The sequence below is a fragment of the Mus pahari genome, chromosome 4 (assembly GCF_900095145.1).
Source record: "Mus pahari chromosome 4, PAHARI_EIJ_v1.1, whole genome shotgun sequence".
NCBI lineage: Eukaryota > Metazoa > Chordata > Mammalia > Rodentia > Muridae > Mus > Mus pahari.
The window spans coordinates 33,324,440-33,340,242 of NC_034593.1; the positions used below are offsets into that span (position 1 = coordinate 33,324,440).

Sequence of the window (15,803 nt, forward strand, 5' to 3'; positions counted from 1 at the left end):
GAACTCAGAAATCCACCTGCCTCTGCCTCCCGAGTGCTGGGATTAAAGGCGTGTGCCACCACGCCTGGCCACTTACACACATTTCAACAGACATCTTGCTCAGGCGGAAAACACTATCAGGAACCTTTATGGAAAAGGTTGCCTGGTACTCTGCCTTTCTTCCTTTGGCAACAATATACTATTATCAGCTTAGCTCCTTATTCCCTCCTTCCATCCCTCCTTTCCTCTCTCCCTCCCTTCCTTCTTTCCTTTCTTTCTCTTCCTTCCCTTCTGCCTACCCTCTTTCTCTCTTTCTGACATGGTCTCACTAGCTAACTCTGGCAAGCCTTGTTATATACTCCAGGCAGGCCTCAAACTCACAGATATCTACCTGCCTCTACCTCCAACTACTGGGATCAAAGGCATGCCTCCCCATGCCTAACCCCAGATACGGCATTTTATATCTTCACTGTATAACTTCACTTGAATTTTCCCCTCTTACCATCATAGTATGGTAGGCAAAGAGCATGTTGAAGCCACCAAGGTTGAAGCCTACATCTAGATGGGCCATTTGTAGCTTGTGAGCTTCCTCAACATAGATTTCCCCCCATAGATTCAGATGAATCATCCATTAAAAAGTCTAAGGCTACATTCAACTAAACGGTGAGGATTGCTTTTCATTTCAAGGGAAGAATATACAAATTGCCTAGAGTGTGTCACACAGTATGTTAAATGTTGATCATGTGTTGGAAATGTTTAAAGGACAGCATAGGCATTCAGGCCATCACGAATCTATGACAGTCCCTGAGGGTCCAGAAGCCCAAGATCATCTACAATGATGAGACCCCCAGCTGAGCCTCAAATAAATGAGGTGTCGGAATCCTGCCACGGGCTGTATGTCACAGTCTATTTAGAGACAGGCTTGTGCCTCTGCCCACTCTTCTCAACTTAGAAGCATGAATTAGCAAGCAATTGCTGCTACACCATACTTCACAGTTCAAATAAGCTTTTTATAACCTCAGAATTTAATAAAGCTCGTAACAGGAATCACATTAATATGGTAGTTAATTCTTTTTATAAAAATTCTTAAGAACCTTACCTATATTTTTAAACATTTCTACAGGCAGCATTATGTCCAATGACATGAGATCCTTGTTTTACTATATCCTTGTTTTACTATAGAGGTTTTATCTGTCGTGTAGTTAAGCCTGCAGCAGCTACTATCTGAGACATTATCTGTCTTTCTACCTTCGCTCCTTTTCTCCACCACGTAGGAAACAGCCAAATTCAGATCCTTTTATTTTTGTTGCTCATATTTTTTAATGGACGTTTATGCAAGGAAATAGCTGGTTGAATCTTGATCTTTGTTGTTGTCAAGCTATGGAACAATGTTCATATCAGAACAGATCTCATCTTTTTCCTTATAAATTATTGGAAAATATATAGCTGTTGACAGCAACCAAGTTTTTAGAGTAGCTATCACACACACCCCAGGACTCCATTTTCTAGAAACTGTCAGAAAGGAGAGTTCATTTAAGTACTTCACAAGCCTTGGCTTCATAACTTTTAGAATTTCATCTATAAATGTTTGACAATTGTTTGTAAATTAAGAGGAAAGATTTTAACTTTAGAGGAGGGTGGTATTTGTACCTTGCTGTAAATCTCTTCAACTCCAAGAAATACAGTACAATTTATTCTGCTTTAGGTTTCATTCTTGAGTATATGTAAAGGGTGAAAGCCTGAACAATATCAACTTCTTTATACATCCTTAAGTCACTTCTTAAATAAATATTCCTGATATATGACATTATATTCCTGATTCAGTTGTATAGGATCACTGAACTCTGAAATATATCACATTCGTAAAATAATATAGAAAGGCTGACATTTTCCCTCAGCTGTAGGCACATCAGGGAATATGCACATTGCTGTTGTGACTTGAGGGGACTGATTCTTGCACTGTAGCTTCTAGTAGACATACCCTGTTGCTCACATTGTCAAACAAAGGCACACATCTGACTCCAAGGAGGACATCTTATATAAAGTGGAAGGCTTTTAAAAGTCATCTACTTTTTCTGCTCTGCAGTTTGTACACTGCAGCTGTCCTATGAACCTTCAGGTCAAGCTGCTATTCTGACCATCATCCTGAGCTCCACTTCAGATATAACATCGGGAATAGGCACAAATAGCCCCCTCTTCAGAGAAAATGGAGAGTCTGTGCTTGGTGAAAACTCCTGTGAGCTCTCTGATCTGTTTAGCATCAAACTGTCCAGGAAAACGTCATCCTTTCTTGGCAGAGAAATAGTGAGGCCATCTTAGGGATGAGCCATGAGGCAATGTAGAAGCAGAAATGGCTCTGTATGCAAACAGTCCTTTTGCTGTACTGGAGAGCCAACCTGCTACAAATCCAGAATTTTCCCTTTAAAGAATAATTTACCCAAACGATCCTCATATTGTAGATAGAACATAGGGAAGAGATGGATTTTAAGATGCTTTAAACGTATCCACTAGTGAGTAGGAAGCATCAACCCCAGTGTTAGAAAAAGGCCCCGTGGTTGCAATTTCTAGCCCATTGTCTACATGGTAACTGTGCTCTAGCCTTACTTTGTGGCCTTGCACTGATCTAAGACTGTGGAGACTCCTAATGATCTTGCAGATCTCTTGTGGTCATTGAACATTTTAGAATAACAATTGCTTGTGTGATAGCTACAGAACATTTCAAGTCACAATTTAATACCTGGGTTTCTTCATTGCTGTATGTTAAAATATTTTGTTAAGTATCTACATTATCTACTTGTTTTTTTTTTAAATTTATTCATGGAAAGCAGGGTGTCATGAAATAATAGCTAAAGGTGACATACCTCTCTTTGCTCTCTGCCTCAGTTACAGTATCATCGGTGGAAACTCGCAGTTCACCATCAACCCATCCACGGGACAGATCATCACTAGTGCTTTGCTGGACAGAGAAACCAAAGATAATTACACTTTGGTCGTGGTTGCCAGTGATGCTGGGTCACCAGTGTCTCTTTCCAGCTCTACTAGTGTGCTTGTGACCATCACAGATGTTAATGACAACCCACCCCGGTTCCAACATCACCCCTATGTCACACACGTCCCATCTCCTACTCCTCCAGGTAATTCAATGCTGAGGTCACTCATCTGTGTGGCTTAGCAGACACTTTCTGAGAACAAAGCTACTATATATATATATATATATATATATATATATATATATATATATATATATATATAATTTCTAATACAGCCTAACCTGGAAAACCCTAAAAATTGGGGTATGAAGTTAGAGCCAATGAAACTGAAGAGATTCCGATTCTTCTCTTGTAAATTATATTCTTTTACCCCAATTAGCTGTGTACAGGACTTCACACCGGGCACAGCTTTCTAGTTTCAATTCTCAAAATGCTTCTTCATTACAGTAAATGAGTAAAATGGATCCCTCTTCGTTGTCAGTGATGGTTCTCATCTGTCATAGCATTTGTATGTAAGTTCCTAAGAGGAGGAACAGGATCTTTATTCCTCATAGCAATCCCCTGCTTGTTGAAGGAAAATAAATATTCAACTTTAATATTTCATAGATTCATTTTCAAAATGTTACATGGATAAGTAATTATAAATATTGCATATTTTCACTTCCAGTCTCACTTCTATTCTTAAGCCTATGAGCCCCCTGTGATTGCCATCTTGGAAACAAGAATTATTTATTTTTCCGAATTACAAAAATAGTTTACCATTTACTTTGTAACTAGTGGGATGCTCTCTTAGGATCTAAGCAGATATTCTGCAAATTGTAATTTTTGGTGAAATTATAACCCTGAATATATTTTACTGGAAGAATAAGCTAATGGGTTCAGTATTTCTCTTCATGTTATTTGATCTCCTACTACCTAGAGCATATCTGATACCAACTGAATAAATAAAATCTACAAATAGATGTGCCAGATTGCTATAAAAAAGATAGGGAGTCATAGATCCCTCTTGAAAAAAAAAAACCAGCTGGCATGCTAACTGTATGATTCTGATCCATCCTCTGATGTACAGAGAAGAAGCCTCTAGGCAAAATGAGATATTGGCCATGACATCATTGTATTAATATTATTGGCAAGACTCATTGGCTCTTAATGAAATTCTAGCTCTTTCCTTTTGTCACTTCTGTGGGGATACAGGGAAAAGGGTTTTGAGTGAGATATTGATCTTTAAAAACTGTCCTGCAATATGCTTCTCCATAGATTTCCACTACAGCATGTTTCAAGGGCATCCTGCCAGACACTGATTCTTGAAATCCAAATTGAGTCCTGTCTTCATTTCTTATTCCATACTACTTTATTTACATTACTTGAATCTATTAGGCATATGTGTACATACATTTACTTTATCTCTATAGTAGTGATAGCTCTGAGATCAAACAAATAACTTTGCCAGGAAACAAAGGGGGTAGTGACCCAGAACCCGCGTTTGGGATGGGGCATATTGGTGGACAGGCTCCTGCACAGAGCAACTCAAGGTGTTTTCAGAAGCTAGGGAATGGTGAATGCTTTTCACTGAGCGGGAGGATGGCTCTTGGAGGATCTTATGAACTCTAGTATCTGCTCGAAGATTGTGTGCAGGGGCCTAGATTCCAGATAATCAGCTGGTCTTCACCATGGTTCTTTCAAGGACTTTTTGAAAAATAAGTAAATAAAACATGTGTAGGGGTTGGTCAGAAATTAAAGGCTGGTTTCAAAAGTCATTAATCAGATTTGACCTGAGACATCAGAGACAATAAACTTGATGCTGATCTTTCCAGTGGTGTTGGAAAGGTTGAACCTGGCAGCACCATGGTCTCAGACATATCACGGACTCACCCAAAGGATTCCCTGTGATTTTAACTGAGAACCTTCTCTGTTGCAGGTTCCTTTGTTTTTGCCGTCACAGTCACCGACGCTGACATCGGATCTAATTCTGAACTCCATTACTCACTCTCAGGTAGAAACTCTGAAAAATTTCACATTGACCCCCTGAGGGGGGCAATCATGGCAGCTGGGCCACTAAGCGGAGCTTCGGAGGTGACGTTCTCTGTCCACGTGAAAGATGGTGGCTCATTTCCAAAGACAGATTCTACTACAGTGACTGTTAGGTTTGCCAACAAGGCAGATTTCCCCAAAGTCAGAGCCAAAGAACAAACATTCATGTTTCCAGAAAACCAGCCAGTGGGCACTCTGGTCACCACCATCACAGGGTCCTCTTTGAGAGGAGAAACTTTGTCCTACTACATTGCAAGTGGGAACCTGGGCGACACTTTCCAAATTGATCCACTAACAGGACAGGTGTCCATCAGCCAGCCTTTGGACTTTGAGAAGATACAAAAATACGTTGTTTGGATCGAAGCTAGAGATGGAGGCTTTCCTCCCTTCTCATCTTACGAGAAACTTGACATCACGGTGCTAGATATCAATGACAATGCTCCAGCTTTCGAAGAGGATCCGTTTGTGTCTGAGATCCTGGAAAACCTATCCCCTCGGAAAATCCTTACCGTCTCAGCAACAGATAAGGACAGTGGTCCCAATGGACAGCTAGACTATGAGATTGTGAATGGCAACCAGGAGCGCAGTTTCACGATCAATCACGCTACAGGTGAAATCAGAAGCATCCGGCCACTAGACAGAGAAAAAATATCCCACTATGAGCTCACTGTGAAATCTTCAGACAAAGGGTCCCCTTCTCAGAGCACCTCCGTCAAAGTGATCATCAGTATTTTAGATGAAAATGATAACGCACCTAGGTTTTCTCAGATATTCAGTGCCTATGTTTCCGAAAACTCCCCCTTGGGATACACAGTTACCCGTGTAACAACTTCCGATGAAGACATTGGGATAAATGCAATTAGTAGATATTCCATAGTGGACACAAGTCTTCCATTTACCATCAACCCCAACACAGGAGATATTGTCATCAGTCGACCTTTAAACAGAGAAGATACAGACAGATACAGGATCCGAGTGTCCGCACATGATTCTGGCTGGACCGTAAGTACCGATGTCACCATATTCGTGACTGACATCAATGACAACACTCCAAGATTTAGCAGACCCTCTTATTATTTAGATTGCCCTGAACTTCCTGAGCTAGGCTCCAGAGTAACTCAGGTGTCCGCCACAGATCCCGATGAGGGGTCAAATGGACAGGTGTTTTATTTCATAAAGTCGCAGTCAGAGTATTTCCGAATCAATGCCACCACTGGAGAGATTTTCAACAAGCAGGTGTTAAAATACCAAAACGTCAGTGGCTTCAGTAATGTGAACATCAACAGGCACAGTTTCATTGTGACAGCTTCTGACCGAGGCAACCCCTCCTTACTCAGCGAGACCACGGTTACCATCAACACGGTGGATAGCAACGACAACCCACCTCAGTTTCTCCAAAATAAATACTTTACCCCAGTTACCAAAAACGTCAAAGTTGGTACTAAGTTGATCAAAGTGACTGCGGTGGATGACAAAGACTTTGGATTAAACTCTGAAGTGGAGTATTTCATGTTGGATGGGAACCACCTGGGGAAGTTTAAGTTAGACAACGATACTGGGTGGATTTCAATAGCCTCTTCCTTGGTTTCTGACCTAAATCAAAACTTCCTGATCAGAGTCACAGCAAAGGACAAAGGGAACCCCCCGCTTTCCTCCCAAGCAGTCGTTCACATCACAGTCACTGAAGAGAACTACCACACCCCTGAATTTTCCCAGAACCATATAAGTGCCACCATCCCTGAGAGCCACAGCATTGGGTCTGTGGTCAGAACTGTCTCTGCCAGAGATCGTGACACAGCCATGAACGGTCTGATCAGTTACAACATTTCTTCGGGGAATGAAGAGGGCATCTTTGCAATCAATTCCTCAACAGGTGTGGTAACCCTAGCCAAAGCCCTCGATTATGAGTTGAGCTCCAAGCACGAGATGACCATAAGTGCCACAGATGGAGGATGGGTTGCGAGGACTGGCTACTGCAGCCTGACTGTGAGTGTGATCGATGTGAATGACAATTCCCCAGTGTTTGTTCCTGATGAATTTTTCCCAACTGTTTTGGAGAATGCCCCGAGTGGGACCACTGTTATCCACCTAAACGCAACAGATGCTGACTCGGGAGCCAATGCTGTGATCGCGTATACTGTGCAGTCATCAGACAGTGACCTGTTTGTTATTGACCCCAACACGGGGGTCATCACCACTCAAGGCTTCTTGGATTTTGAAACCAAGCAGAGCTATCACCTCACAGTGAAAGCCTTCAACGTCCCCGATGAGGAAAAGTGCAGCTTTGCCACTGTGGACATCCAGTTGAAGGGGACGAATGAGTATGTGCCTCGCTTTGTCTCTAAGCTCTACTACTTTGAGGTGTCAGAAGCGGCTTCTAGGGGGACTGCTGTTGGGGAAGTGTTTGCCAGTGACAGGGACATGGGTGCTGATGGAGAAGTGCACTATTTGATCTTTGGAAACAGCAGGAAGAAGGGCTTCCAGATCAACAAGATGACAGGGCAGATCTATGTGTCTGGGCTTCTTGATAGAGAGAAAGAAGAAAGGGTGTCTTTGAAAGTGTTGGCCAAGAACTTTGGCAACATTCGGGGTGCAGACATTGATGAAGTCACAGTGAACATCACTGTGCTTGATGCTAATGACCCGCCAGTGTTTAGTCTGAACACCTATAGAGTCCAGATCAGTGAAGGTGTCCCTATTGGGACTCACGTGACCTTTGTGAGTGCCTTTGACTCAGATTCCATTCCTAGCTGGAGCAGGTTCTCATACTTCATTGGGTCCGGGAACGAAAACGGTGCCTTTTCCATTAACCCACAGACAGGGCAGATCACAGTTACCTCAGGGCTGGACCGGGAAAGCCTGCCTGTTTATAATCTCACTGTCCTGGCTGTAGACTCAGGGACTCCCTCTGCCACAGGGAGTGCTTCCTTGTTAGTTACCCTGGAAGACATCAATGACAATGGCCCAGTGTTGACTGTCAGTGAAGGGGAAGTTCTAGAAAACAAACGCCCAGGAACACTAGTGATGACCCTGCAGTCCACAGATCCTGACCTCCCTCCAAATCAAGGCCCCTTCAATTATTACCTGCTGAGCACAGGCCCCGCTACTAATTATTTCAGTCTCAGCACCACTGGAGTTCTAAGCACAACCCGGGAGATTGACAGAGAGCAGATTGCGGACTTCTATCTGTCTGTGGTCACCAGGGATTCTGGGGCTCCTCAGATGTCATCCACAGGAACTGTGCACATCACTGTTCTAGATCAAAATGACAACCCCTCACAGTCCCGCACAGTGGAGATATTTGTTAATTATTACGGCAACTTATTTCCTGGTGGGACTCTCGGCTCTGTGAAGCCCCAGGATCCGGATGTGTTAGACAGTTTCCACTGCTCCCTCACTTCAGGAGTCACCAGCCTCTTCAGTATCCCAGCGGGCAGCTGTGACCTGAGTTCCCAGCCCAGATCCACAGACGGCACCTTCGATCTGACTGTTGTCAGCAGCGATGGGGTTCACAGCACAGTCACCAACAATATCCGAGTTTTCTTTGCAGGATTCTCCAATGCTACAATAGATAACAGCATCTTGCTTCGTGTTGGTGTTCCCACCGTCAAGGACTTCCTGACTAATCACTACCTTCACTTTCTGCGCATTGCTAGTTCCCAGCTTACGGGGCTGGGCACCGCAGTGCAGCTGTATGCTGCCTACGAGGAGAACAACAGAACGTTTCTTTTAGCAGCTGTGAAACGAAATAATAACCAGTATGTGAACCCCAGTGGTGTAGCCACGTTCTTCGAAAGCATCAAAGAGATCCTCCTCCGTCAGAGTGGTGTCAAGGTCGAATCTGTGGATCATGACCCGTGCATTCATGGGCCATGTCAGAACGGAGGCAGCTGCCTTCGAAGGCTTGCTGTGGGCTCTGCGCTGAAGATCCAGGAGAGCCTGCCTGTCGTCATCGTGGCCAATGAGCCTCTGCAGCCTTCCCAGTGCAAGTGTGTGCCAGGCTATGCTGGAAGCTGGTGTGAAGTGGATATTGATGAATGCCTCCCGGCCCCTTGCCACAATGGGGGCACCTGCCACAACTTAGTTGGGGGATTTTCATGTAGCTGCCCAGAGGGCTTTACTGGAAGAGCCTGTGAGAGAGACATCAATGAATGTCTGCCCAGCCCTTGCAAGCATGGGGCCATCTGTCAAAATTTCCCAGGGGGATTCAACTGTGTGTGCAAAACTGGATATACAGGTATGTCAGTGTGTTACTTTCTGTGTTTGTGACTAGTTTTCTTCAAAAGACTTTACCTTTGATATGCATGTTATCATTTGAATATGTATATATATTCATAATGTATGTACATATATGTACATATATACATATATATGGTTTTTAAGAATTTCATATATGAATATTATGTTTATATCATTCCTAACACTCTCTCTCCCTTTCAACTCTTCCCATATTCCCTCTCAAGGTCATTACCTCTTCTATAACTATAATTGCTATATATCCATATATACACACACAAATCTAGTTTATTAAGCCCATTTAGTGTTGCATGTAGAGGGGTGGGGACTCTGTGATACTGGCATGGTGACTGGTGTGGTTATTGTATGGGTCTCATTTCAGCAATAATGTTGAAATTTCATAGGTGCAGAATCTCTGTCATGTTTAGAAGGCACTGTCTCACACCAGGCATCTTGGTCCTTAGAATCCTATAGTCTTTCCACCCTCTCTTCCATGTCGTTCCTTGGGCCTTAGATGTAAGGGTCAACAATTATTTCTATTTTAATTCTGAGCTAATTTATTTTATTTTATGTATGTGAATGCTTTGCCTGTTTGTATTCATGTGCACCATGGGTATGCCTGGTATCCAGAGCAGTCAGACAAGGGTCAGATACCCTGAGACTGGAATTATAGATGGTTGTGGGCCACCATGTGGGTGCTGGAAACAAAATCTGGATCCTCTGCGAAACAGCGAGTACTCTTCACCATCTCTCTGCCTTTGTGTCTACTTTTAAAATGTTAAGTCAGAGCTAGATGCATGTGCACATGCATGACTAATCCCAGGATCATGCATGTGCACACCTCTAAGGAAGAGTGCATAACAATGCTTTCAATAGTTACTTAGGACTTCTTTTTATTTTAAATTTCTATTCTTTTATGTTATTTACTTTTGTGTACCCTATATATCACTGCATAAGCAGCACCTAATAGTTGTAGGTATTCACGGATTGCTAAAAGGCATTATGTTATGTGAAATAAGGCATGCACAGAAGAACATATGGAAGTAAATCAAAACATAAATCCATTCTTTTATTTTTATCACATGTGAATTGTTCATGCATAACTTGAAGCAATTTCCTCCACTGAGTTTTTCATAGATCTCATTTTTTTGTTGGCTCATGCTAATTGCACAGAGATGGTGGCTAAAATATTTCCATACACATACTCTGCATACGTCTCTTCCTTCCCCACCCCTGCTGTTACAAATCTATGTCTGCTTTTCTGTCATACATACATACATAAATACATACATACATACATACATGATTTTATGTGTCTATGCCAAATCCGGGTTTGGGAGATGGCTCAGTGGTAAAGAGCATTCGCTGCCTATGCAGAGTGCCCAGGTCCAGCTCTCAGCCCACAAGGTGGCTCACATCCAGCTGTGACTCCAGTCTCTTTGTATGCTTATCTGTTGATGTACATCTAGGTTGGCCCCATTAGTCACTGGCTTTTGTGACTAATGTACCATAAGTGCACACAGTTGGATATGAATCCCTGGGATGTATGCGTGGGCCTGGTATAGCTGGGTCAGTTGCTAGTGAACTGGAAGAGTTCCCATTCCTCCCAGCAGTGCACAGAAGTTACCCTTCTCTTCATCCTCATTGCATTCTTCTTCATCTGTTTGCTTCATGGTGACCATTCTGATTGTGCTGAGAAGAAAGCACAGTGCTGTTTTAACTTGCATATTCCTAGTAACTCAGGATGCCAAGAAAATTCTCACCAGTTAAACAAGCACGGGGGAAGAAATGGAAGGTGGCTGGGCACATTGCAGCTTCAGTCAAGAAGCAGATAGAAATGAATGCTGTTATCCCCATCACTGTCCTTACTCAGCTCCAAGCTCTAGGCCAGGGGCTGACACACATTCATGATCAGATTTCTTTAATAACCCAGTATTCCTTTTCCTATCTATTTGCATGTATAGTGGAATATAGATAAGAAAGCACCGAGGTAGTCGGCAGCCATGCAGGTCTTTTCTTCTCACCTGCAGGTTTACAGTTTGCAACATGTCCTTGAGTCCCTTCTAGGAGTGAAGGGTGTCTTTAAGCTCAACCAGCAGATAGGTCTTGTTCCTAAGTCTGGAGTGCTTATAATACACTCAGAGCATGGGCTTGTGATACACTGAGTGCATGACTTCTTTAACCTTGCTGTGTACTGCCACACATCTGGATACATGTCAGGTGTGGCCTTGGGAAGGATGCCTTGGATTTATTACCATGTGACATTTCCTTCTGCTTTGAAGCATGTCTTGTTATTTTAGGAGAATAAACATATATATAGGCTGTACATAGTAAGTTTTCCTCAGGAGTTTGCCAAACACATGCTTTCACAGAATGGAAAGAGTAAGAAACTTTGCAAAAAGAATCCCACGTGTGCTCTGGTAACTATGAGGTCAGAGAGCTGTATGATGCAGAAGAAAAGAAATCTGTCAGTAGTTGTGGCATAACTTTTTAAAGAAAAATGTATTGAGAAAAACATTTTGATAAGTTAAATTTCTTGGTGGCACCTTTCCCTGGGGAAAATGATGGCAACATTTACATAGTATGCAAAAATAACTACTTGATGCTAAGATTACTGTAAAAGATTCTAAGGGTTGGAGAAATGACTCAGCAGCTAAGCACACATTCTGCCTTCCCAGAGGCCAGGAGTTGGCTCTTGGAATTTCTGTGTCAGCTTACAGCTATCTGTAACTCTAGTTCCAGGGGGTCTCATGCCCTCGTCTGGTCCCCAAAGCACTGTGTACACTTTGTGTGCAGAAATAACCTGCAGGGAAATCACTCATACACACAAAATAATAAAATACTAAAAAATCCAAATATTCATCATCAGAATGAATAACACATATGCAAATATTAACAATAAAATCCATTAGTAAGATGATTTACATAGAAAATGGATTGGAGTAGTTTCCATATACCCCCTCTGCTCTGTGTATGAACACAAGAGATGTAACAGCATTTGTGGTGGCAGATATAGGTGGTGTGCTTGAGAAGACAGAATGTCTCATCAGCTAAGGATATAAAAACATCCTTATCTACAGAGTATGGCTCTGCTTCATCATTAATAGCTAGTTAATAGCTCCACTCTAATTATCAAAGAAAGATGCGGTGTTTAACAAATACGCCTTGAACATTTTTCCTTAATAAATGTAATTCCAGCAGGGCCAGTCTGTAACAAACACTTTCATCTTTAGCCCGTGATCAGCAGGTCCATCATCTTCAGTCTAAGTTCAACGCACCCTTCTGTACTCAGTCTTTGTTCAAGCCACCCCCTATCTTCTGGCACACACTGTGCATCTTAGGCCAAACACTTCCTATACACTTAAACCCAACTTTTGGGAGCTGTGTGGACACTCTATTTAATGATTATATATTCGTTTTCACCTTCACTAGTTCCCAGCTTTAATGCGATCAGAATGTACACAACCCAAAGCAACTCTCCATCTGTCTATGATAAATAGTGATTATCAGCACAGTTCATGCCCAGGTGTCAAAGCAGCGACAACAATTCATTCTTCAAACACCCGCTATGACAGTATCCATATCTGCACTGAAATTGCCTTTAGTGAATATTTAAATTAAACTTAGATGTTCACACAAAAGTACCATGTGTGAATGAAAAAAGTTCATTGTAAAAGTACACAAAAAAGTACACCTGAATTTATTTTATTATTTAAATGGGAAAATTTAAAAGTTGATGTTTTCAGTGGGATTCAACTCATGTTAGAGTTGTTTTTTTTTTTTTTTTTTTTGCTTTTCCTTTTTTTTAGTGACTCACTTTTAGTGATATCTATGTGTGTATGTCTATGTGGTGGTATGTGTACCTGGGTGCAGTGCCTATATAGGCCAGAAGAGGGCACTAGGCTACCTGGAGCTGGAGTTTCAAATGGTGATGAGCCTCCTGACATGGGTGCTGGGAACACACCACCAGTCCTTTGAAAGAGCAGGAATTTTTCTTAACCATTGAGTGATCTTACCTGCCCCTGGATTAGAAATTCCAAAAATTAGCCATGTCAGTTTAAAACTCCTACAGTTCATGGAGCCCATGTTCTTGCTAGTCCAGCCTAGGTTTTCTGTCCTCACTTCCCTGTCTCTTATCTTTAGGAAGTATGATTAGCAGTTTATATCCCACTGGTCACTAATATATTACCAGGATCTATATCTCACCCCCACAGACTGTAAGACATATGGGCCTACTATATAAATATGTCACTTTTAGCACTATTGTAAAATAAATATTCAAATGAGAAAGAGAATAATGAAATCAAACAGTACTTACCCTTTTAGTATATGGGAAAATTGCCTATTCTCTACAGCAACAAAATAAATGGAAGGAGTGGTGTATGGCTTTCTTGTAGGAAAACAATGAAAAGTTAAGTCAGTAGGTCTTTTTAAATCTGCATTGGAGAGAGATGGCATTTTAATAAGGGAAAAGTAAACCACACTTCTAAGAAGACACATCCTTTATGCAGCAGGGAAGTGAGTTGGCGGGTAGAGGGGGACGTGTTTCCAGCCCGCATCAGTGGTGTGAAGTTCAGCACAAACTTACAATAACACGGTCCAGCCTGTGTCTCTCTCCTACCACACTGTGAACTTATTTTTGGTGCCTCTAAATCTGTAACTTGTTTATTTGCATGATCTCCCCCTGAGAATTCAGGAGTGTTCTGAAAATGTGCTCTGTGCTCTGCCTTGTCAGGAGGTCGCTGACGCTGTTTATAAAGGAAAACTATCATGAGTGTGATTCTGTGGTGCTCAGAAATGGGCCTGCAGTGCCACAGGGCTGACTCAGATTTATAATGTCAGACTTAAACAGCTGTGGCTTCAGAATCAAGCCACAAGAACGCAAACGAGTTAAACAAAAACTTAAGATGTGTGTCAAGCGAAGTTGCTGTGATGTAAGCTTTGTCTGTGGTCAGCTTTGTCTCACTATAGGGACAAAACATCCATGCGTTGCAAGATACACAAAGTGCTCGTTAGTGGAGCATAAACAGCTCTACAGAGTTCTGTACTAGCAGGCAGAGGGCTTTAAGTTCAATCCCTAGTACTGACAAAGCAACTGAAGGTTGGGGGGGGGTTGTCTCAGATGGCAAAGTGCTGGCTGCCAATCTCTAGGGCCCCAAATTCAGATCCATAACATGTGCTTAAAAATCTTAGCATGATGGTGTGTCTGTAATCTCAGAGTTGGGAAAGGCAAAGCAGGCAGATTCATAGAGATGATTGAGCAGCCAGCTTGGTCAGTCAGTGATATCTATGCTCAGTGACAATCTATCCAAACCTATTGTTGACAACCATCGAGGAAGACGCCCAGTGTTGACCTGCGGCCTATATATGTTCGTGTATAAACTTATACATGCATATACACACATTCTGGTTCTCTCACACATACATATAGACACAAAGAACAGATTTTTGAAGTCTACTAATTAAAATCCTAATTTTGATAAATAGAAATAAAAAGCAACACTTTTTCTATTTGTTAGAATTGGCAAATTAGGAATTTTCTTATAGGTCTAATAATATAGCAATTTAACTTTATGGAACAACTTTTCAAGTTTATATAAAAGTAAACAATGAAACAAGACAGGATTCAGACACTGCATTTGGCTATCAGGATAGCAAATCCTCACACAGCCCAGTATGAAATGAACATAGAAGCAGAAGTCCTTACTGGTCAGTGCCACCGTCTATCACCTCTGAGGCAGGAGAATTACTTCCATATTAGTCACTTTTCCTGTTCCCGTGCCAAAGTATCAACCAAAGGTGGGGAGGGCTCATTTTGGCTCACAGTTTGTGGGAGTCACAGTAGCAGGTCCAGAGGCTGCAGATCCTATTGCATCCACAGCTAGGAAGCTGAGAGGTGATTTCTGGTGCACAGGGCAGTTTGCTTTTTGGATTAGTCCTGGGATCCAGCCTACTTTAGGGTGGGTATTTCCATCATAGTGGCCAGGATCTAGAAACCCTTTCACAGACATGTCCAACATTGACACTACTAAGGACACAACATTGACACTACTAAGCTCTCTTGACACATGTACTTTTCCTTCATGTAGGGTTATCTTGATTCTGACCAAGGAAGTTCCCCCTTCAGGTCATTGTCTACTTTCTTATCTGCTCTTCTCTATCCACTCTCTGCCTGGCCCAATACTGACGCACCTGATTTAACAAGATATACACAGACAACATTTATATGCTGAAACTGTGCAGCATGTTACTCTTTCAGAAAAAGACAAAGTATGTATGGGCTGTGCTAGGGGACAAACGGGCAGATGAATGAATTCGGAATGTGATTGACAGGTTTTCTATTTCCTATTCTGCTTTCCACAAGGCATGGGATAAGTTGAAGCTCAGAGATTTGGTTTTGTTTCATTTCATTTCGTTTCATTTTGTTTTGTTTGAGAGGTAAAGGAGCAGTGTGACAAGGCCATTCACACTAATTCTCCCTTTCAAACATTTGAGTCGATGAAAGTTGTATAATGGAAAGAATGTTGTGAAAGTTTGAACTCCATACCTAGTGTGTCAATGTGAAGG

The 15,803-nt window shown here is 42.1% G+C and overlaps 1 protein-coding gene across 1 annotated transcript in view; it reads left to right on the plus strand.

Annotated features, from left to right (window-relative positions):
* The window catches only part of Fat4 (FAT atypical cadherin 4), a 123,461-nt gene that overhangs the window by 86,734 nt on the left and 20,924 nt on the right, over positions 1–15,803 (plus strand). The window contains exons 9-10 of the mRNA XM_021195709.2: positions 2,863–3,113; positions 4,888–9,237. Of these exons, the coding sequence (XP_021051368.1) occupies positions 2,863–3,113; positions 4,888–9,237 (4,601 nt within the window). The remainder of the gene's footprint in view (positions 1–2,862; positions 3,114–4,887; positions 9,238–15,803) is intronic.